Below are 23336 nucleotides of genomic sequence, written 5' to 3'. Positions count from 1 at the left end.
CTCCATCAAAACGTCTCTCTCATTGGTTAACAAAGTCACCCTCTCATTGGTTGTTGGCTGTCCTCTGTAGCCAATCAGCAGCCGGGACATTATAGGAAACTACTTTGGTTGAAAATATTGCCATTTCAATGTTCTTTTTTTTTTTTTAACAAAATGGGATTCATAACATGTCTCAACATGGTCTAACAATTCTGTGCAATTATAAGGACCTTATCTTTCATATCAGCGAGAAAGAACAAGGAAAACATGTTAGGTTAAATTGATATACACCTTGATAGGGTTAAGGCGTCCACATGCTTCACAGCCGAAATAGTTCGGTAGAGTTCGTGCATATATTATGAGTACGTTTTTGAATTGTGTGATTTTTTTTGAGGGGCTGTTCGGGCAACCCGCATTTTTCTGGAGGCAAACTGAAGTTCGGATCCTGGAGATTGGTCAACAGTAGCTATTATTCAATAGAGCCACACAGTGGAGGTGTCAAAATACCCATAAAACCTAGCGGTCAAACAGGGAAATGGTTCCAATTGTTTTTCCACCATTCATTTTTCTCATACGAGATTTTACAAACAGGGCTGTGTCTTGTGTATGCTTACCCTGGCGTGACATTTTCATAATCATTTAATTCTCTCTCGGACAAGGTGACTTTTAGGCTCTATTTACTCTTAAGATTAAAAAAAAATGCTCATTAGCATCAAAAGTAGACATCTTTATTTAAACTGACTTGCCTAGTTAAATAAAAGGTTCAATTAAAAAAACTAGGCAAGTCTGTTAACAAATTCTTATTTACTCTGACGGCCTATCCTGGCCAAACCTTAACCAGGACGACGCTGGGCCCCATTGTGCGCTGCCCTATGGGACTCCCAATCACGGCTGGTTGTGATACAGCCTGGAATCAAACCAGGGTCTGTAGTGACGCCTCTAGCACAGAGATGCAGTGCCTTGGACCACTGCGCCACATCATGCAAGGCTACAAATCCCTGCAACTCCTGCACAGCCTCTCTAGTTGACACCTTTGCTAACAGGTACTGTATCAAATTAAAACTTGCCCAAGACAGTTCACAGAATTGTCAATTATGTATTACTACATTTAGCTAACATTAGATAGTTAATCCAGGGATTACCTTTCCCTCTATTTGGAAGTCGCATCCAGATCATCATGGAATTTAAGAGAGAATGCAAGCACATTTGTTCGGCTAGCCGAGTTCTGCTAGGCACCAGCTGAACTGAAGCATGCTGACACCTTTGGTGTTCCCACATGACCATATCTCCATGTTACAGCGCTTGTTTACGGAGAACAGACGGCAGACAAGAGGCGACCACCTGTGCTAATTAGCCATTTAGCATGCTCCGAACACCTGTGTGTAAGCGTAACTTGGGAAGTGTAGTTTCGTTGGGTGGAGGCACTCATACCATAGTTGTATTGATCTGTTAAAAACTCCTATAGTAAGTGTATATATTTTTAATTTAAATAATTATTCTTTCTCACTGATGAAAGATAAGGGCATGTTTGGCTCCAGTCACTTGTGTATAGAATTGCAGGGAATTAGCTTTAAAACTGCAAAAATGTGTCTCCACCCAATGGCAAAATGGATTAGAATTGTAGGAAATTAGCTGTAAAACATATTTTTAAATTCATCTCTACCCCATGCCAACATAAGTAGAATTGCAATATATATTTTTTTTATAAAATTGCAAAAATGTTACTTCGCCCAATGGAAAAATGTGTAAAATTGCAGGAACCAAATCTTGCCCCCCAAAAGGCTGGAGCCGGCCCTGTAAATAAGGGCCATACGTTTCAAAGGCCGTATCACAAGCAATGATTATTGACGTTTCTAGACGCTAAAACACAGTTTAAAGGCAAAGGGGACATACGATGTTGAACTACATGCCCCACAGTTCTTAGCAAACCCTTCGAACTGACGCTTCCACTTCCTCGTACCAGGCGCAAGCGCGCATCGGTAAAGAATGCGGACTTCGTCGCACACTGGAAACAGAACGCTGGTACAAAAGCTTCAAAGAGGAAAACATGTCGAAAACACACACAAAGCCCCCGTCCTCGTCGGGGGCTACGACCTCCGGTGGACCTTCTTCCTCCTCATCCTCCTCGCCCGCAGGTGGCACGACGTCTCCCGCCAACGTCCTGCACGTACAGCCTGAGAAGCCTCAACACTACACGTACGTAGACCACACAACCTCACGTGTATAAACACACCCAAAAACCACTGACGTTAGGATAATTAGTTAAATTGCTCCTGTCGGGTTTGATTTTAAGTATTTTTTACCAGCTATCGCTGGTCTGCATTAGTGTATACCAATTCTAGTTAGGCAATATAAGTGAGAGGCCTACTGTTGACTGAGTTGGCGTGGTTTGGATTTGTACAGTAGCCCTGGACTGTTTGGGGGCATTTTGTGTCAGGATATGATAATATGCCGTCAAATTACAGTGTAAGACACTTTAATTGGTCTAATGGTTCATAAGTTGCCTTTGTGTCAGTGTGTTTTTGAGAGCTGAGTCGGAGGGTGCATGTTTACATCTGCAACATAGGTGAAAAGTTGTGATAACTAAGAAGTGCAGCTTGCTATTGTTAATTTTTTGGTATTAAATATACCACATGCACTAATGTCCTACTCCTATATCTCTACCCATTTCTTCTCTTTCCCTCTCTGCCCCCCCCCCCCTATGCAGGTATCTGAAGGAGTTCAGGACAGAACAGTGTCCTCTGTTTGTGCAGCACAAGTGTACCCAGCACCGGCCCTTTGCCTGCTTCCACTGGCACTTTCTGAACCAGCGGCGGCGCAGGCCCATCCGCAGGCGGGACGGAACCTTCAACTACAGTCCAGACGTCTACTGCACCAAATACGACGAGGGCACAGGCACCTGCTCTGACGGGGATGAGTAAGTGTGTGTGAGAGAGGAAGAGAAAGATTTTAGATTTTATCTATTGGTACAGTAGACAGACACTTGTTTTCTTCACTATTTTATGGTGCACTAAAACCAATGTTTTTGGGGGTCTCAAATCTGCCCTATTGGGTCAATTCTTGAGTTCCCCACATTAAAGGCATGGACAGACTGGTAGGATTTGCTCGGCTGAGAGTACTTTGCACCTCTGATCAGGGTGCCGGCAGTCATTTGCAAACCGATTGTACATGTAGAAACGGGCGAAAATTATGACCGTCAATGGCCAGCAGCGGGTGGTCCCTATAAACACACCACGCCGACACCAAGTGAACAAACGGCCCCGTACTGTGCAGACTGACAATCGGTGTGATGAGTTGCATCCTAAAGATACACAGAACATGCTCTGCATTGCATAATAAAGCACCTAAGAATCTGAGATTGAGTTTTCTTTTCAGATTGAGGGTACTGTTTATCAATGAGGTGTACCCATTCAGTTGAATAGCTGAGGTGATTGTTGTTGACTGCTGTGATTTGCAGCTGAAAACAGCCCCCCCGGGCCATGCCTCAGGCAGATCAGGAGAAGTGCTGACACATTATCACTTTCACACACTCAGCCTATTAACACACACAAGGGGAACGCTAATGCGGAAGACTGTGGCTCTGAGACAGTATCACATGACCCAGCAAGACGTGTAGTTTGTTTTCCCAATTTGTGATTTCCAGATGTCCATACCTGCATCGTACGGCGGGCGACACAGAGCGGCGGTACCACCTGAGGTACTATAAGACGGGCTCCTGTATCCACGAGACGGACGGGAAGGGCCACTGCAGTAAGAACGGCTCCCACTGCGCCTTCGCCCACGGATCACATGACCTACGATGTCCCGTCTACGATGTCAGGTACAGGAGTATACAGTGCAGCGGAGACACATCTTCTGTTCGTCTTCAAATTAAGGTTTAGTTTAATGACCCAAAGCCAGAGATTTCTGTTTCATTGTTCCACTTTCTAACGGGTCTCGTTTCCATGTCCGCCCCTCTTCCCCTCTCCAGGGAGGTGCAGGTGATGGAGTCTCAGGGGGGGTCGGGGGCTGCTGAGGGAGGAGGGGGAGGGCCAGTCGGGGCTGGCGGCCAGTACCGCCCTCATTGAGAAGATCCTGAGTGAGGAACCGCGTTGGCAGGGTACGAATATACACATACACATGCACATCCTTTAACTGATCAATGGCTGTTCCATGTGAAGGCCATGATTCCAATGCTACTACATTTCTCTCCCTTTCTCTCTCTGTAGATAACACCTATGTGTTGTCCCACTACAAGACAGATCTGTGTAAAAAGCCTCCTCGTCTGTGTCGCCAAGGTTACGCCTGTCCGTACTACCACAATAGCAAAGACAGGCGGCGTAGTCCACACAAACACAAATACAGGTACAAAACATGCACACATCCATTCGACACACACACAGGTCATATGACCTGTTTAAAAATATATAGATTTTTTTACTTGTGTCCCAAAAACAACACTGAAGTGTGTGGGGTCTCTCTCTCTCTCCAGAGCGCTGCCGTGCCCAGCGGTGAAGCACAGTGAGGAGTGGGGAGATCCCAGTAAGTGTGAGGTGGCAGAGGGATGCCAGTACTGCCACACACGCACAGAGCAGCAGTTTCACCCTGAGGTACGTGATGCGGTCCGTCCTAACTTCAGAAACATGCTCCTTGTCTCAAATTATAACTAGGTCATCCGTTTATATCATTGGCAGATTTGTGCCAAGGTTCGAGTTAGCTACATTTGCTTAACACAAATTAGAACTCTATATTAACTGACGGTGTGTTTTGTCTGATGTGCCTCTCCAGATCTATAAGTCCACGAAGTGTAACGATATGCAGCAGTGTGGCAGCTGCCCCCGGGGCCCCTTCTGTGCCTTTGCACACCTTGACAACAGTAAGTGTCTCAACACCCTAATCGTGTTGTAAAATGAAAGTTAGCAAAATCGTGTTGTAAAATGATAGTTAGCAAGTAAGTAACTGATCTACTCTTTCTCCTCCTGTCCCCTAGAGCCCCCTATCAGTGAAGAACCCTCGTTTCAGACCCCCAGCTCCCCACCTCTCCCCCCAGGACCCCAAGACCCTCACCCTGCCCAGGAAGGATGCTCCAGCCCTGGGGGCCGAGGTGGAAGATCTGGGTCTCTGTCTGGAGGTCCGTTCTCCCCATCAGGGGGGGTGTGTGTGGCAGAACAGGGCCTGTTAGGGAGGGTGCTGTCGTTGTGTGAGGACGTGTGTGGGGGAGGTGAACCCCTCTCCCCCTGGGCTGGGGAAGGGGGGTACGGTAGGGCACCGGGGTACGAGAGGGAAGACCATGCCAAACAGAAGAGTTTTACCATGGACCAGCGCAACAGAGAAATGGTGTCTCATCACAGCAAACAGGTACCTTTTTATTGTCAAAATCAACCAGCTTCGAACTATAATTACACATTAGAAAGAGGAGGAAGGGAAGCGCTACTAAGGCACACAATAGTACATTTTGGTAGACAGAAGGTGCTCTTTGGCAAAAGGGGTAAATTGGTCATCAAAAAGAAAGGAGGACCAAGGCACTCTTCATATAATTAATTTAAATGCCTTTATTTGTATAACATGTTCAATAGAAACAAAGTTTTAAAAATCAGACGCGTTTTGGCTGCATGGCCTTCGTCAGGGAGGACAAAGAAATAATACAATGTCCTCTTTTGAACAGCTTTTCAATGAGCCCTAATTGGAAGAGTGAGTGGTTACACAATTGATTGGACACACCTAGTAAGCAGTACTATACACATTAAAAAGTGAAATACAGTAGCTATGTTATCATAAAAATACAACTCCAAGCTAGAAGTATTAGAACACTTAGAAAGGTAGTTCTAACCTTAAATATGACTGGGAGAAGTGTCAAGAATAAGAAAGCAATGTATTCCATAGTACACAGAAAAACATGAACAACAACAGTCTAAACATAGCTGAAGGCAATTGAGCAAAATGTCCACTAGATGACAGCAAATGGACCCATCACGACGCTACAGGAAGGGTGAGAAATCCAGATCTTCATTTAAACCAGGGTACTTAGTGGCCTGTAGTTTGTAAATCCATATCTTCATTTAAACCAGGGTATATGGTGGCCTGTAGTCTGTAAATCCATATCTTCATTTAAACAAGGGTACTTAGTGGCCTGTAGTTTGTAAATCCATATCTTCATTTAAACCAGGGTATTTAGTGGACTGTAGTGTGTAAATCCATATCTTCATTTAAACCAGGGTACTTAGTGGCCTGTAGTTTGTAAATCTATATCTTCATTTAAACCAGGGTACATAGTGGCCTGTAGTTTGTAAATCCATATCTTCATTTAAACCAGGGTATTTAGTGGACTGTAGTGTGTAAATCCATATCTTCATTTAAACCAGGGTATTTCGTGGCCTGTAGTTTGTAAATCCATATCTTCATTTAAACCAGGGTATTTAGTGGACTGTAGTGTGTAAATCCATATCTTCATTTAAACCAGGGTATTTAGTGGCCTGTAGTTTGTAAATCCATATCTTCATTTAAACCAGGGTATTTAGTGGACTGTAGTTTGTAAATCCATATCTTCATTTAAACCAGGGTACTTAGTGGCCTGTAGTTTGTAAATCCATATCTTCATTTAAACCAGGGTACATAGTGGCCTGTAGTTTGTAAATCTATATCTTCATTTAAACCAGGGTATTTCGTGGACTGTAGTTTGTAAATCTATATCTTCATTTAAACCAGGGTATTTCGTGGACTGTAGTTTGTAAATCCATATCTTCATTTAAACCAGGGTATTTCGTGGACTGTAGTTTGTAAATCCATATCTTCATTTAAACCAGGGTACTTAGTGGCCTGTAGTTTGTAAATCCATATCTTCATTTAAACCAGGGTACTTAGTGGCCTGTAGTTTGTAAATCCATATCTTCATTTAAACCAGGGTATTTAGTGGCCTGTAGTTTGTAAATCCATATCTTCATTTAAACCAGGGTACTTAGTGGCCTGTAGTTTGTAAATCCATATCTTCATTTAAACCAGGGTATTTCGTGGACTGTAGTTTGTAAATCCATATCTTCATTTAAACCAGGGTATTTCATGGACTGTAGTTTGTAAATCCATATCTTCATTTAAACCAGGGTATTTAGTGGACTGTAGTTTGTAAATCCATATCTTCATTTAAACCAGGGTATTTCGTGGACTGTAGTTTGTAAATCCATATCTTCATTTAAACCAGGGTATTTAGTGGCCTGTAGTTTGTAAATCCATATCTTCATTTAAACCAGGGTATTTAGTGGCCTGTAGTTTGTAAATCCAAAAACTTAATGTTTTGCTGTGTTCTAGTGTACTATGGAATATATTGCTTTCTTATTCTTGACACTTCTCCCAGTCATATTTAAGGTTAGAACTACCTTTCTAAGTGTTCTAATACTTCTAGCTTGGAGTTGTATTTTTATGATAACATAGCTACTGTATTTCACTTTTTAATGTGTATAGTACTGCTTACTAGGTGTGTCCAATCAATTGTGTAACCACTCACTCTTCCAATCAGGGCTCATTGAAAAGCTGTTCAAAAGAGGACATTGTATTATTTCTTTGTCCTCCCTGACGAAGGCCATGCAGCCGAAACGCGTCTGATTTTTAAAACTTTATTTCTATTGAACATGTTATACAAATAAAGGCATTTTAATTAATTATATGAAGAGTGCCTTGGTCCTCTTTTCATTTTGATAATTACACATTATTGGCTTGGGTGTCTGTTGCTGCTTCAGCCAGCTTGTCATTCATTGTCTTGATGTCTCTGTAAGGCAGTAATATCACATTGTTGAATGCAGAAACTATTAGGCAACATTGCTTATTGTACTATATCTACACTAGTCTGTATAGAAGATACCACCACCACCCTTCTCGCTCTCTCTAGGACTTGCTGGTGTTCCTCCCAGTGGGTAGTCCTCTGAGTCTGTCCTCCAGTGTTCCCTCCAGCCTGGCAGCCACCCCTCCCAGCCCTGCCCCTCCTGGACCCCTCCACCAGGGCCACCACCACCATGGAGCCCCAGCACCAGGCCTCTTCCCGGGCATGAATGCCAACGCACTGCCCTTCTATCCCACCAGCGACACCGTTGAGTCTGTAGTGGGTGAGTCAGTCACACAGGCACAGTAGACTTTTTAAACTCTTAATACTCTTAGAGGAGCTAGCCATTTGTAAAAGTAGCTAACTATTGTAGTTCACTTCCTAACATTCCATTCAATTAAAAAAAACTCTATTTATCCCTGAGGGGCAATTACATGGGATGTCGCTGAAGAACATTGCCACTTGATTGCTGTGGGACACATCTGACAGGCTAATGTTTTGGTTGATAATGTAGGACAGATCTGACAGACTGATGTTTTGGTTGATAATGTAGGACAGATCTGACAGACTGATGTTTTGGTTGATAATGTGGGACAGATCTGACAGGCTGATGTTTTGGTTGATAATGTAGGACAGATCTGACAGACTGATGTTTTGGTTGATAATGTGGGACAGATCTGACAGACTGATGTTTTGGTTGATAATGTGTTGTATAGAGTCAGCTCTGGATGACCTGGACCTGAATGACTTTGGCATGTCTGCCCTGCAGAGAAGTCTGGACAGCAGCTCGGCTCTTCCCAGAGCCATGCTGGGTGAGTATGGAGCCAAGACACACGCACACACCTGAGTGGAATTTTATGATTGATTGATTAATTTAATTATTGATTGATGTTGCAGGAGGAAATCAGCTCCAGAGTTCTGCTCCTGTCAACATTCCAGGAACCCTGTGCAGCTCTGCCCCTTTCAGCTCCCCCTCGCCCTCTCCACCAATCAGAGCCCACCAATCGCCATTCTTCTCCTCCCATCTATCGCAGCCCAGCAAATCAGAAAGCAGCTTCTTGGGGCCATCGCATAGTTCTTTAGGTTTGTGGATATCTTTTTAGATCATGTGTTTTTCTTCCTAAATCCTACAAAATTAGAGGGTTTTAAAATGTGTATAATTCTTTAATTCTCCCATACATTCCAAAGACACCTCAGCTAAATACATGTCTCATGTGTTCCATGTCTCCTGTATTGCAGGTCTGAATGGTATGAGCAGTAGTATCTGGGAGCACCCATCAGGCCAGGGTTCTCCCGGTACGCCCCCGGCCCTGCTACCCACCATGGGCCAGAGCATGGAGACCGCCCGGGTCCGACAGGAACTAGACGATGCTAACAGACTACTGAAACACTGGGACCACACCTGGAGGCATACAGCACAGGTACGAGAAGTGGGAGTAGGTGTGGGTTTGTGTGTGTGCGCATGTTAGTGTACACAAATAAACCAACAGATGGGTCAGACTAAAACATTTTCCTTCTCTTCCTTCCCCTTTTCTCCCTCTGTTGCTCTCTCCCTCTTTTCACTCATCACCCTCCCCTACTCTACATCCCGCTCTCGCTCCAGTCGTGGGCGGTGTTGAAGTCTGATGCAGAGGAGTCTCGTGGCTCGGCCGGTCGGTCAGCTCTTGAAGCGGAGCGGGCCAGGCAGGCTGAGGAGGCGGCAAAGAGACAGACCTCCCTTCTCCAGGAGGCGCTGGAGAGCATGAGGACAGGAGAGAACCCTCACTTGGGCCTCCACCAGCTCCAGCTGCTCCACAGACTGCCTCTAGAGTCTGTCCTCAGTTTGCAGGCCCAGCTCTGTACATGTCTACACACTGTGGAACAGGTAAAGGAGAGACACTGATATTTGCAGTATACACATGCAAACTCACATACACACAGAGCTATGCTTGTTGATGTGAAACATTCCCCAACTAACCAGCAGACATTTCTTTTACCTCTCCTCTCCCCCTCTTCCTTCCCCTTATCCAGGTGGTGTATAGAAAGCAGTGTCAATGTTGTGTGACGTGTGGAGAGCAGGGATCGGTCTCGCTGCCCTGTGGACATGGTCTACTGTGTGACAGCTGCACCAGCTCTACAGAGTGCCCCCTTTGCCCAGAACAGAACCTAGATCAGTTATCCTGACCGAACTCCACTATCTATAGCCCATATATAGATATGGTATCCTCACTCAAAGACCAGCCCAAAGACCAGCCTCCGGTCCATATAGTCACTGATTCAAGATCAGATTTTTTTTTTTTAGATGCACTACCCGTCCATAAGAAATGATTCAGGATCAGCTCTAACCACAGACCTGGCTTTAACCATTACAAGCTAAACCACAAATCTGACTCAGTTGTTAAAGGCATGTATGATCCAGACAGCCATCTCATGGTGAAGCCTAAGTGGGCCACCATTTGAAGGAGTACAAGGTTTTAGTTTTTACCGTTAGTTATTATTGTTTTTGCTAAGGAGACTTATAGTCCGAGGAAGAATAGGGCTGCATCTCAATAGTATAAAAAGGCTTCCTCTCCTCGTCTCCTTCACACTGATCTGAAACTACAGAAAGGACATATGGTGGAAGCCTACAAAGAAATTGCAGATTAAGGAAGGAAAGCCATGTTAAACTATTTGGACGCAGCAGTCTGTGTTGCTTGCAGATAGTTTCTGTGCGTGACTGACTCAGGTTTGCAGTCTAATATTATTATTATTTGTTAACCGGAAAGATGGGAGCATGTTAACACAATCAAGAAAAATGTACTATTCAATTGTGTAGTCTGAAATTATGCCGACTTTTCATTTTAATAACAAGGCGCTTCACGTTAACTCAAATGCCAGCCTTTTCTTTTTATAAAAATCTATGTATAATGTTTTTGGGGCATAATTTACATTTGTAAGCATTTTGATATTTCACAGTTTGTCAAACTCATGTCAAGCATACATAGTTCTTGTATGTCATACTTGCTACATGCACTGACTACACCAGGTGTCAGGCTTTGGAAACAGCAGGGGTGTGTTGATAACCAGTGAAAAGACATGATTACTACTATACATAGACCTGGCACAAAGTTCACACCTTGTCCTACTGCAGCCACCAACAGTGATTCATTTTTGTGTGTTTTGGTATAAAAAAATAAAACAAATGTATATTTTTGGATGAAGCTGTGTGTTATTGTTTCCCCTCCTGTGACTGTTTCTCTCTCTGTCTGCGTTTCTTCACAAACAGCTGAGCCTCCCTCTCTCCTCTCCTCGACTCCAACAGCTTCAGGATACTGTCATCTGGAGAGAACACACACACTTCAGTATCATACACCTTTGTGTTTAATTTTCACAGAATTGAATTCCAAATCATACCGTTTGGTTTGGGGTGCATGAGCGGCAGGCGTATCTGGGCCGGGGAGGGGTCTGGCTGGTGCCCCTGTCTGTCCCCTGATCCCCCTCCGACCCCCGGCACTGCCTTCAGAGCCAGGAAGGCCTCCCCCTCGAAGTCGTCTGTTGTCAGGGTGTCATAGTCCAACACTGTCACCACCAGACACGCCCCCGCAGCCTGGCACTGCTCCACTGACACCAGACTGACAGAGGGAGTACATAAAGAAGAAGAGGGGAATGAGAGAGAATTACTTGTATGGGTCCTAAGGGCAGGGATGAGTAGGAGGCAAGGTTAAAGTGGAAAAGATCTGAGAGACTTGGATTATCCGCTGCCACCAATGTAGCGACGGAAGGGCAGCAGTTGGAGCTAGTGCTTACAACTCGAAGGCCTCGTCGAACAGGGGGTTGAGGTCACAGTTCTTGATCTGGGTGGTGCGAGGCTCCACCTCAGAAAACACATGACCAGGCTCCAGACGCAACTGGACAAACGGATCACTGGAACCTGGAGAGAGACAGGAGACATATCTGATCTGTAAGAAAACCTGTCTAGTTGACCTGTCTAGAAGGAGACAAGGAGAGGAAACCAATTACCGTTGGAGTCCATAGGTAGGAGGTTAGCTGCATTCAACACTTCCACTCTAAGTCTATGGTCAGACCTCCTGTAGGATGCTAGGAGTGTGACCGCGCCGTACTTCTCTCCACTGTAAACCTTCTGTTACACAAACACAGATTCAATGTATTCTCTATAGCAATGCTTTTTACTGTTATACAACACAAATGAAATAGTCTCTTACCTGCTCCCATACTTTTCTATCCAGAAATTTCTCTATGAGCTGCTGGCAGTTGAGAGAGTTGTGTGTCAGATGAGCTTTCAGAATCTCAATGAATGAGTAGAGAGAGGAAAGAGAGTTATTGTATAGTGTTTATAACCCAAGGTCCCCCCCCCCCCATTTCATGTTTCTACATGTCCTTATAGAACCATATATGTTTCTAACAATATAATGTGAAATGTAACCAACATGAACTCACCTTGTAGCTGTCAACGTGAAGAGTATCCAGTGGCATTCCATTCCCCTCAGCATGAAAACACTGCTCCAGACACTGCAACACACAGTCAGAAATGTTCTGAAGTGTGTATTTAAGAATAATGTATTAATCTGGAGTGTGTACTCAGTACCATACTAACCTGGAGTGTGTACTCAGTACCATACTAACCTGGAGTGTGTACTCAGTACCATACTAACCTGGAGTGTGTACTCTGTACCATACTAACCTGGAGTGTGTACTCAGTACTTAACTAACCTGGAGTGTGTACCCAGTACCATACTAACCTGGAGTGTGTACTCAGTACTTAACTAACCTGGAGTGTGTACTCAGTACTTAACTAACCTGGAGTGTGAATTGCAGTCGTTGACAGAACACCATGAGTCCATCCTCCTGCTTCTGCTGTGTAGCTACCTGGTATAAGGTCCTTATGGAGTTAGTCCACAACGGAGTCAACAGACTGGGGAAGGAAGGAAGAGTGGAGATGACGAGAATATTTGAAAGGCTTGGCAACTACTACTCTACGATATTCATACAGGCATGCTGGAACAAAGAGGGTGATACATGTTCAGCACCAGTTGAACCAGAAAGAGTGTGTGATCGGCGCTACAGGTGTGTGTACCTGTACCTGTTGAAGTTCTCTTGGACTAGGTTCTCATTCATGTACTGCAGTTCTCTCTCCAGATATTTTATCAGGGGAACCACAGCCTACGGTAGGGGACACATGGAACAGTTTGTGTCAGTTACAGCAATATGCTTTTCATAAGTCAATGAAATGTTTGTCTATAAATTCAGTATTGCTGAATCGGAAATGGCTGACGGCAGTTTCTTACTTCTTCCGTGGACTTGGAGGGGATTCTGCATCGAGTAGACATGCTGCGGACGTACATCGCAATGTCTGAATTCAGCTGGAGAGAGTGAGAGAGAGCTACTTCAATAACTATAAACTATATTAATGAAGGTGACTATAGGCCAATTTCTGAAGCATTTGGGTCTTAAAGGGCGGCTGGACTTCCTGGTTTGGCCTTGTTTTAGATTTGGTTCATTAAGAAATGCTAGAGGCCAAGACTGAATTCAAAATGTGAGTTGAGGTGCGTTCAGTTCGCCTGAACGTTTGCTACGTTGCGGAACGGTTTGTACTGAACGACACGTTTCCCCAAAATGTTCTTGTAAGTTCTTGAACAGACTTTGAGGTATGTTTTGCTCCCGTTTGGTGGGTGTGGCGTGGTGTGGCTTGAAGCATTGAGTGATGTATTTAAAGGGAAGTGGCCATGCTGACAGCGTTCCCCAACCCACACCCTCCCCGTTTTTTACCTGGTCGTTCAGTACAGTACCGTTTCCGTAAAAACGTACTGAACGCAGCCCTGGTCTAGGTCTCTTTTGACTCTCCTCCATTGAACCCCACCCCTCTCTCCTACGCCCCTACCTTCCGTCCAACGGTCTCTAAGGCAGAGCGTATCTCTTTGTTGAGGACCCCCTGTGCATGCAGCAGCTGTGAGGGGAGCACGTTGTGGAACTGAGGGTCCCCTATCACGTGAAGGGTACGTTCTCGAAGCCCTGCCCAGTTCAGTTGCTGGGGCAGGCGGATCAGCACTGACCTCAGGTGTTCCAAGTCATTCACTACTACGCACAGCTGGGGTGGGGGGGGGGGGGGTGAAAGAGGGAGAGACACAGAGAGATGGCCATGAACATAATTCACTTAAATGTAGTTGAGAGAAGAGGAGATAGACACACAAAGATTGTGATCGAGATGGACACAAGTAGAAAGAGAGAAGGGAAAATAAATTAAAGTGGAAGCGGATAGAGGGAGGAGTGTTCTTCCCCTCACCATGTTGACAGCCCTGCCGGGGTCTGAGTTCTCAGACAGCTCCCTGACCCGCTCCTTCAGGATACGACAGTAGTTCATCACAATCTTACACACATCCTGAATGCACACCGGGCACACACACGGAAAAATGAGCAAAAAACGTGTATGCCAACAATAGTAAATCTGTGTATGATAATGTACGATAGAGCATGTCCTTGTCTACTTATGATGAGATACTATGTGTACTTGCATGACGATGTATGTTTATGATGCAGTACCTCAGTGAGTTTGACCATGAGCATGAAGGCCTCCTCGGGGTCTGGCCAGGAGAGCTGCTCCCACAGCTGACAGATGGGCTGGACACAGGTCACCAGGTCTACTGCCGACGAGCTGTGTTTTATGGGCACCGGGCCCGACTGCAGCGGCTGGAGCTTGGGGGAGAGCGGGAGGGAGGGAGTAAGTATCTTACCTGGCTTTAAAAGACGCACTCCAGACATTTTTCTTTTATACTTTTCCTGTTGAAAAACAATATCCCACGTATAAATACAGTAATGTAGACAAATATGTTTTGAGAAAAATAGTGCTTTTTTTGTTTGTTGCAAACTTCAAGATGTAGGCCATTCAGGGAGTTGGTCTGATGGTGCCCTCTGATGTCATCGGCCTCCCCCCTTGCTTGGAGGGAAAAGTAGAGGAGCAATAGAGAACAAAATAGGAAAGTCCAATCCTCCCACTTGTGCCAAATCACGAGGATATCTCGACCACCTATCGAGATGTGCCCTTTGTTGAGTATATCAGGTGAAGAAGTAAACTGGAGTGCAACTTTAAGGTGTACAGTGAATATTGTAGCTGGTATCTATTCTACTTTATTATATTATTCAATTGAATAATATAACTGTATAGGTTGTATTGCTGATGTTGGTATGGGCTACCGTGGAAATTGTGTCGGTAAGAACACACAGAGAGATGGAGAACAGTCCAAAAGGCTATAGCCTATTTTAATCATAGAATGTAATAGCAGGGATGACAGGATGGTACAGATGATGTATTTTCAATAAATGCATCGACAGGTAAAAGGTATAACCTACTGAACTACTACCAACACCGAAAGGTATCAACTGGAGGTTTGTCGGGCTGCCACTAATTGCCTGCAGGTGTGTGTATTTAACCTGGCAAAGGGGCTGAAGTCCCGCCTGTGCTGGAGGGAGAATGGGTGGGATAATGGTAGTTTTGACTGAGGAGTGGGTGGAATTTCATTCTATTCTAGGTGCTGTGTTATAACAGTATGTTACCTGGTCCACCTGTACAGCTCTCTCCACCCTGTCCTGAGTGGTGCTGAAGGCCTTGTTCAACCAATAGGGAAGCGCCTCACGGAAGCCCTCATGGAAGTTAGTCAGCTCCAACAGTTTACCCCTGAAACAACACAACAGCCTTAGCTCTATTATATAGTGTAGTAGTGTGAAGTACTGAGTATGTGTCAGGGAGTAGTGTGTAAGTAGTGTGTACTACTGAGTATGTAGCATAAGGGAGTAATCTCTGACCTTTTCTGTAGGAAGGCCTTGTCTTTGTGGATGACCTGTAGACTTAGGTAGAGAGGGAACAGGCTATTGGCTAGATTCTGCTCCATCTCACCCTCCAACAGGCTTAGAGTGTGTCTCACCTCCCCCGCCAGCTACAGGAGAGAGAGGGGGAAAGGTGTGAGTTATACAGAGGAGAGAGCGGTAGAGAGTAAAAAACACTGGACTCCACTTACCAGGAAGTCCAGCTTTTGGTAGACTACAGTGAACACATCCACCTGCACAGCACTACAGAGAGAGAGAGAGAGAGAGAGATGGAGAGAGAGGGAGAAACAACCCCATTCAAGTCCATTCATATCACAAACAGATAATGACACCTCCCACCATACTTATATTCTGTATGGTTGTCTGTCTCTTACCTGACAAACACTCTATTCCAGCTGTCCTTGTTGTGCTTGATGTCCTGCTGTACTTCATCTATCAGTCTAGAGAGAGCACTCACGGTCTCTGTCAGGTCCTGGGAAGAGGGAAATGGGGGGGGGGGGAAAGAGAGATAAAGTTACAGAATGTGTATAAAGAGAAAGTGTGTAAAGAAGTGCATGATGTGCTTTGAAATTGATATGTGGGAGGGGGTCTCTCTTCCTTTGTCTGTAGCCTACCTTGGTCATGGGCTGGTGTTGCCCTTTCTTTATGGCGAACCACTCCTGTGTACCAGCCTGAGGCAAACAAGGACGTTTAGTCTTACAGAGTAATAGCTCTGTGGATCGTTCACAGTATTAACTGTACACATCATAGTAGTCTTTCTATGTGTACTTACGTGCACAGCCTCGTTGACCTCGTCATGTAGGTCAAACTGAGCTGCGTTTAGTTTCTGAAAGGCCTGCGTCTTACAGACCTGAGACAGGATCCTAGAACAAAACAACACGCAGGTTGTTCATTAGCTCTGTTTTAATAAACACATAATATACGACGCACACACACACACGCAGGCACGCACGCACGCACATTTTACAGTGAACAAATTGACAACAGACTTTCAGCAGGCGTGTAGGGAAGGATATTCAACAAGCACAGCACTTACACAAATGACCGATGATTGGCTGAGAGAAATTGATGATAAAAATATTGTGGGGTCTGTTTTGTTAGACTTCCGTGCGGCTTTTGACATTATCGATCATGGTCTGCTGTCGGAAAAACGTATGTGTTATGGCTTTACACCTGATGGGTCAAATTGGGGTCATGATATGGGCTGCACCAAATGTTTGATGTATTATAATAATTTATTATGCTTATGTTGTATTAAATTAATAGAAGGGGAGGGGCTATGGGACCCCTCCTCCTCTACATTTATAGGATCCTAGACTACAGATTAAAATGATATATATGCATTGTAAGGTTTTAGAATTGTTCCACAGTCTTTTTTAAGTCTCTGCCTCTTATAAAGAAATGGGGTCTGTGAGAAAGCATTTCAAAGATAAACAAAGAGCCCTGCAGGGGAGTAGAAGAGATAAGAGGATAGTCAGACATACCTCTATAAATCAACTTGGGGGAGTGGACATTTACTGCTGAGGCCTTAGAAAACACTGGAACTATTGTATCTCTTTCCAGTTAGTATAGCCGTGTATGCATGGGCTTGGTCTGAGGAGTAGTAGGTAATGACGTATGCAGTGACATCACAGGGGGTTGACTACAAGCATGATAAAAGCAACTTGGACTTTTCCTATGGGGCAGATCTCATGAGAGGCATCAGTTGTATATGTGATGTTTGATCTTTGACTTCAGTCTACAGCTGTATTTTGATTCAAACTGTTATAATTTATAAGTGCACATTTTGAGTGTTCCTTATTTGGTAAGTAAATAAAACGGAGCACAGAAAAACAGAACCAACACACCCCCTGCTATATTGTGAATAAAGAGTTACCAGTCTAACAGAACACAGAGGGTGTTCTTTAATGGAAGCCTCACCAACATAATCCAAGTAGAATCAGGAATTGTTCCATATATAATGTGTTTATTAAAACAGCCGCTGCCAGTTTCAGAATGGGCGGCAAGAAATAGGTTAGTCCTAAATATTTCAAAAACTAAAAGCATTGTACTTGGGACAAATCATTCACTGAACCCTAAACCTCAACCAAGTCTTGTAATAAATCATGTGGAAATTGAGCAAGTTGAGGTGACTAAACTGCTTAGAGTAACTCTGGATTGTAAACTGTCATGGTCAAAACATATTGATACAACAGTAACAAAGATGGGGAGAAGTCTGTCCATAATAAAGCGATGCTCTGCCTCCTTAACAGCACTATCAACAAGGCCGGTCCTACAGGCCCTAGTTTTATCACACCTGGACTACTGTTCAGTCGTGTGGTCAGCTGCCACAAAGAGGGACTTAGAAAAACTGCAATTGGTTCAGAACAGAGCAGCACGGCTGGCCATTGGATGTACACAGAGAGAAAAACATGAATAATATGGATGTCAATCTCTCCTGGCTCAAAGTGGAGGAGAGATTGACTTCATCACTACTTGTATTTGTGAGAGGTATTGACATGTTGAAAGCACATAGCTGTCTGTTGAAATGACTAGCACACAGCTCAGACACCCATGCATAACCCACAAGACATGACACCAGAGTCTCTTCACAATCCCCAAGTCCAGAAGAGACAGTGGGAGGTGAACAGTACTACATAGAGCCATGATTACAACTCTATTCCACATCAGGTAACTGATACAAGCAGTAGAATCAGATTTAAAAAAACAGATAAAAATACACCTAATGGAACAGCGCAGACTGTGAAGCTACACCAACATAGACACAGACACATGCATACACACACATGATAACATGGATTTTGTGTTGTAGATATGTGGTAGTGGGGTAGGGGCCTGAGGACACACACTTAGTGTGTTGTGAAATCTGTTATGAATGTATTGTAATGTTTTTAAAATTGTATAACTGCCTTAATTTTGATGGACCTCAGGAAGGCAGCAGCTAATGGGGATCCATAATAAATACAAATACAAACACACACATACAGCAGGGTACCTGAGCAGTCTGTGTAAGCGAGGGGTAGCGTCCTGCGTTGGGGGAAAGATGTCTCTGTATTTGGCCACGAGACACAGTCCGTACTGCAGGAAACCACAGAGAGAGTCCCCTAGCTCCTGTTTCTGAACACATATGTTTGTGTTTATTTCCTTAGTAAATGATATACACAGTATATAATATGCAATCAAAGCAAAGTAAAGCCTGTCTTACCTGTTGGTAGGGCAGATCCTGCTGGTGCCAGTGGTACTCTATACTGGTCAGCTGCTGGAGCAGCACTGAGGAGTCCACCTCTAAACTCTGGTATAGTTTACTGTAGGCCATCCACTTCCTATAAAACATATAGTGTCAATTTGAACATGTAAACGAGTGTAGATGTGTGTATGTGTTTTGAGTGTGTGGTAGCCTACTTACGCCAGGTCCTGCAGGAAAGGTGAGAGGTTACACTGAGTGGCGTAGAGGTCCAACAGGGTCTGTCCCTCCCCACACAACTCCCCCTTCCATGGAACACTACCCTGAGGCAGGTGTATTACTTTCACAGATGAACCACTAGATGTACAGGCTGTATGTATGTATGACTGTCAAATGTTGATACTGAACATGTATTACCTGCTGCTTAGAGATGTGTGACTGGACAAACTGCAGTAGGATCCCACAGTAGTTGACGTAAGCACTACGACCAGCACTCAATGTCCCGTCTCTCTGTCACAGACAAACAAACACTATAATCGGTCTGTTTCTTTCTTCACATACAATAAAATACAATTGTACAGCAGACACATCGCCAACTACAAGTGATAACCTGAGCTTACTATGGATCAACAACTATTACTAACTGTTATTAAAACATTGTTTAAAAAATATATATATCTCACAGTTACTGTAAGAGAAAGACCACCCTGCTTCTTGGGTGTTTCTCTCATCTGACTAGATGTGTAGATTGACAATTTTGGTTTGGTGTGTTCATTATGTTGACCAATTTTACTTTATTATTAAACATAATTTGCCACTAGAGAGCTGTAGAGGGACTTGAGCTCCATACCTCTTTATGGATGAATTTGAGCTGCAGATGACACTGGCCCCGATCTGGATAAGTCTCTGTCCTCGGCTCCAGAACATACCAGTTATCCTCTGTACAATGCAGGTCCTTCACACATGCACGCATGCATGCACGCACGCACGCACGCACGCACGCACGCACGCACGCACGCACGCACGCACGCACACACACACACACACACACACACACACACACACACACACACACACACACACACACACACACACACACACACACACACACACACACACACATTAGGAGTGTTGCTTGGTGAGCATCAGGGTGGGGGAGCATGTGTGTTTTGGAACTGCTTTACCTCCAGTCTCAGCACAATGCTTCCCAAGTAATCATCCTGGCCTTTCTCCTTCTTAGCATCTTTGATCATCCTGAATGCGATCAGAAACAATCAACATTGGGATAATGTGTGTGTGTGTGTGTGTGTGAGCGAGCGAGTGCATGTGTGTATGCAAGCTCTACCTCCTCAGTCCATGAAAATTGGTTCGGATCTCCTCTAGCTTCTGTGCTAGAGACAACTCCTCATCCTTGTCCCTATGAGAGAGAGATTGTTCAGAATGAATATGAAGTAACAGATTGAGTTTCTTTTACTTCAACCTAACAGAACAGTGGTTTACTGGAAACTCACCACATCTCAATGTGGAAGCTGGCCACTGCAGTGTCTTCAAACTCCCTACCAGCCCAGGGGAAGAAATATGTTTACAATCTCCATGAGAGTCACCACATGGAGAAGCTTCAGTGTTCACTTTGTCAGGATGTTCAAGGGACCAGGCTATTTCAAGGCACCCTATGTAAAGTAAACTAATAGATTTGTTATATTTATAGGTTCTATGTTCTATGTAAATGTTCCTTCACGCACAGTACGAAGGTCTGGTTCCAGATGGGGTTGAGGGTCTGTTTCTTTGTGTCTGTCGTGTAAACCTTCTCGTCTGAGACGGCGTCCTTCACCACGGCTTTACGGGGTTTAGGTCTGGACCGTCGTGTCTTGCTCTCCTTCTCATCCTCCAGGATGGTCAGTAAGCAGTATGGGTCACTGAAACCTGGGGACAATATAACACAACCCACTGGAGGTCAGCTATAGTTGGATTCGCATGCCACAATAGTAAAACTTCTGCCAGATCTGTTGTTCCTAAAGGGACCAACCAAAATAGAGAAATCTCTTGCCAACTCCAGATAATCAAAATAGTTCACCCTAACCCTAAGTGAAATGAATTGTGTTCACAGATCTGAGGTGAGGATGACGTACCACTGACATCTTTTCCCAGGATGCCCTTGGCTTCCTTCACAGTGGCCATCAGACAGTAGATTGGAGGCTGTGGACAAGATCCCCCTTAGATACTGTATAGGTAAATACTGCTGGGTCAAATGGCTTCTCATAGACCTTTGAAACTCCTCTGCTAACTCACCTCTGTGTTCTGGACCCTCTCTGTCAGACTCTGGTGTTCATCCACTGCCATAGAGAAAGCCTAAAGGGGGAGGGGTAGTTTGATAGCAACAAGGTATTAGTATTGGGACAATGAAATAATCAGAGCACAGCATTTGGTCTGTGAGAGGTTGAGGACAGAGAGAGTGTGGTTAGATGTCATGTAAATGAGAGGGTTAGTACATTATAGGGTTAGCTGAGTTTGTTTGTTTGGATTATCACCTCTCGGATGTATTGGTGCAGCTGGTTGTCAGTGAAGACCTCTGCCGAGGCTGGCTTCCCCAGCTTGTGGGTGATAGTGTACAGCAGCTCTTTATACAGCGACTTGAGCTGGGAGGGAGAAGATGTGGGAGAAAGAGAGAGAAGATGGACAAACATGAACCTTCAATAGGGACTCTAAAAGGACTACTAATGCAGCCTGCTGTTGAGAAAAAGCCAATGAAAACGAGCACAATTCCTGTAAGTTGCAGCGATGATACCTCTTGCTCCTTATGTCTTTTCTCCTTCTCTTCTGGGTTCTCATTCTCTTTAAAGTCCTGAAAGTACATCGATCCTGTTATCTACTGTGTGTGCTGTATTCAGGAAATGCTGAAGTCAGAGTTCATAAAGTGATGGTGTACAAACTTACTTAATAGTTAATTTGATAATGGCAAATACAATCAAGACACAACATAATTGAGTATGATATTCATTGCAGCACGAGGCTTGGTTCTGGGAAGCATGTATCGCAAAATAGCATTCATATTTTGTGCATATTTAAAATAGAGGCTCTTCTCACTCTACCTGTCTCTGTCTGTTCCAAGTTGAGCCATGAGTCTGTATGGAGGCAAATGTGGAAGGGAAACAACACAGTTTAGCCACTGGTGGTCAAGAAACCCCTGGCCCTATACTTATCCTAGAAATCCACGCCATAGATAGGCCAAATGTACCTGCTGGGACATAGCAATTATGCAATAGTGGGGAGCTTGAGAAATGTCTGAGTTTTAATGTGAAACAATCCCATGCATAGTCATGGTGACACAAGTCAGATAGGCATCGATTCTGGCAGGGACTTCCTCATTGAAGGCGATAAAGAAACTACACTACTCCAGTCTCTGTACACAAATTTAGGATTGGATAAAAAATGATGCACATAAAACATGAACACACACACACACACACACACACACACACACACACACACACACAGGTATTAAAACTATGGATGTCTTGTCTGTGGTTCTTTTATGAAAAGTGAAAACACATCCCTCTCCATACAGTATCATCTGACCTCATGTAGTACCGAGTAGTACCGAAGTATGATTCATGGTCACATCTTATCTAGAAATACCAAATGGACTCTGCTTACACAATGAGTACATTAACTGTAATTAAAGTGTTATTAAAACATCAATGATCATGACACATTTCTTCTCAACACAAAAGGTATTTCGAAGTCACTCAAAACTTAACTGATGCGGGAAATAAAGTTTTGCAAACCAATTTGACCTCAGCATCCGTAGAGAACCATCCTCCCAAACTGTTATCTAAGAGGACATCAAACTCTAAACACACACACATGAGCCTGATGATAAACATGGTGCCAAACATGCAATATAAACCCTTTCTAATAAGATGGGCCAATGCCAGTATAATAAAGGTGTTTCACAGAAGACGAATGCTTTGGATTTATTTAGTTGCGTATTACAAATTTGAACACATTACATTCACGTATTTTCTACATGACAAAGTTTGGTACTTGCCTGATCGGGAGGTTGTAGTAGGTCGTCTTCCGTTCTGGAGAATCCATCCTGGCTTGTCATCATGGTTGAGGTGGACGAACAGCCAAATGCCCGTCTTTGGTGAGACTGTATGACTGAGTGTGTGTGGCTGTGTGTTGTCTGCTGTGTCTAGTGGATGAGAGGCTATACGAGAGAGCTGTGCTATCGCTTAGCAACAGGAAGTCATCATTTCCTGTTGAAGGTGGTTGCTGTAACTTGCAACCGTTTCTTTATCTTTGTCCAAATGCCATCTCTCTCTTTCTCTTGCAAACTGTATACAGTAGTGTACACACACTCAAACGCATAAAACAAACACACACACACACACACACACACCATCCATCACTTTCAAGAACATGGCATGTTTCTCTCTCCCCTGCATGGTGTTCTCTTCTCATTTGTCTCTGTTTCAACAAAACTCATAAGCCCATCAACACCAAGCTTCCTCTAGAAGCTACAGTGAACCTCTGTGACTTCATCAACATCTTGGTTTAGGCAACATTGCTTGGTCTAAGCTCAGT

The 23336-nt window shown here is 44.2% G+C and overlaps 2 protein-coding genes across 3 annotated transcripts; one reads left to right on the top strand and one right to left on the bottom strand.

Annotated features, from left to right (window-relative positions):
- The first annotated feature begins 148 nt into the window (after window positions 1–148).
- On the top strand, window positions 149–10943 carry unk (unk zinc finger). Its single transcript, XM_029684867.2, is given in 15 exon segments — window positions 149–2175; window positions 2687–2896; window positions 3623–3799; window positions 3950–3997; window positions 3999–4078; window positions 4188–4323; window positions 4451–4568; window positions 4747–4834; window positions 4949–5316; window positions 7838–8051; window positions 8485–8580; window positions 8666–8851; window positions 9008–9189; window positions 9372–9632; window positions 9779–10943. Coding segments are annotated over 15 exon segments (2466 nt in total). The 5' UTR covers window positions 149–2026; the 3' UTR covers window positions 9932–10943.
- LOC115144121 (protein unc-13 homolog D-like) lies at window positions 10614–22953 on the bottom strand. 2 transcript variants are annotated; one of them, XM_029684865.2, is made up of 33 exons: window positions 22798–22953; window positions 21839–21871; window positions 21535–21591; window positions 21278–21385; window positions 21039–21098; window positions 20879–20945; window positions 20492–20672; window positions 20261–20305; window positions 20095–20166; window positions 19934–20003; window positions 19600–19704; window positions 19167–19259; window positions 18972–19072; window positions 18771–18888; window positions 18561–18682; window positions 16338–16428; window positions 16180–16236; window positions 15940–16037; window positions 15757–15808; window positions 15545–15675; window positions 15296–15416; window positions 14285–14437; window positions 14028–14123; window positions 13626–13832; window positions 13033–13107; window positions 12822–12907; window positions 12545–12659; window positions 12185–12256; window positions 11950–12033; window positions 11747–11867; window positions 11534–11657; window positions 11141–11358; window positions 10614–11065 (listed from the first exon to the last, which is right to left on the bottom strand). In XM_029684865.2, the coding sequence occupies exons 1-33, from the start codon at window positions 22858–22860 to the stop codon at window positions 10956–10958; spliced, it is 3306 nt and encodes a 1101-aa protein (XP_029540725.1). In that variant the 5' UTR covers window positions 22861–22953; the 3' UTR covers window positions 10614–10955. The 2 variants fall into 2 exon arrangements, with proteins under 2 accessions (XP_029540725.1, XP_029540726.1); XM_029684866.2 differs by having other exon boundaries at window positions 12828–12907.
- Window positions 22954–23336: the final 383 nt, after the last annotated feature.

Source organism: Oncorhynchus nerka, linkage group LG16 (genome assembly GCF_034236695.1).
Source record: "Oncorhynchus nerka isolate Pitt River linkage group LG16, Oner_Uvic_2.0, whole genome shotgun sequence".
Taxonomy (NCBI): domain Eukaryota; kingdom Metazoa; phylum Chordata; class Actinopteri; order Salmoniformes; family Salmonidae; genus Oncorhynchus; species Oncorhynchus nerka.
Note: the sequence above shows the minus strand (reverse complement) of the source record. Positions and strands in the feature narration are given on the sequence as shown.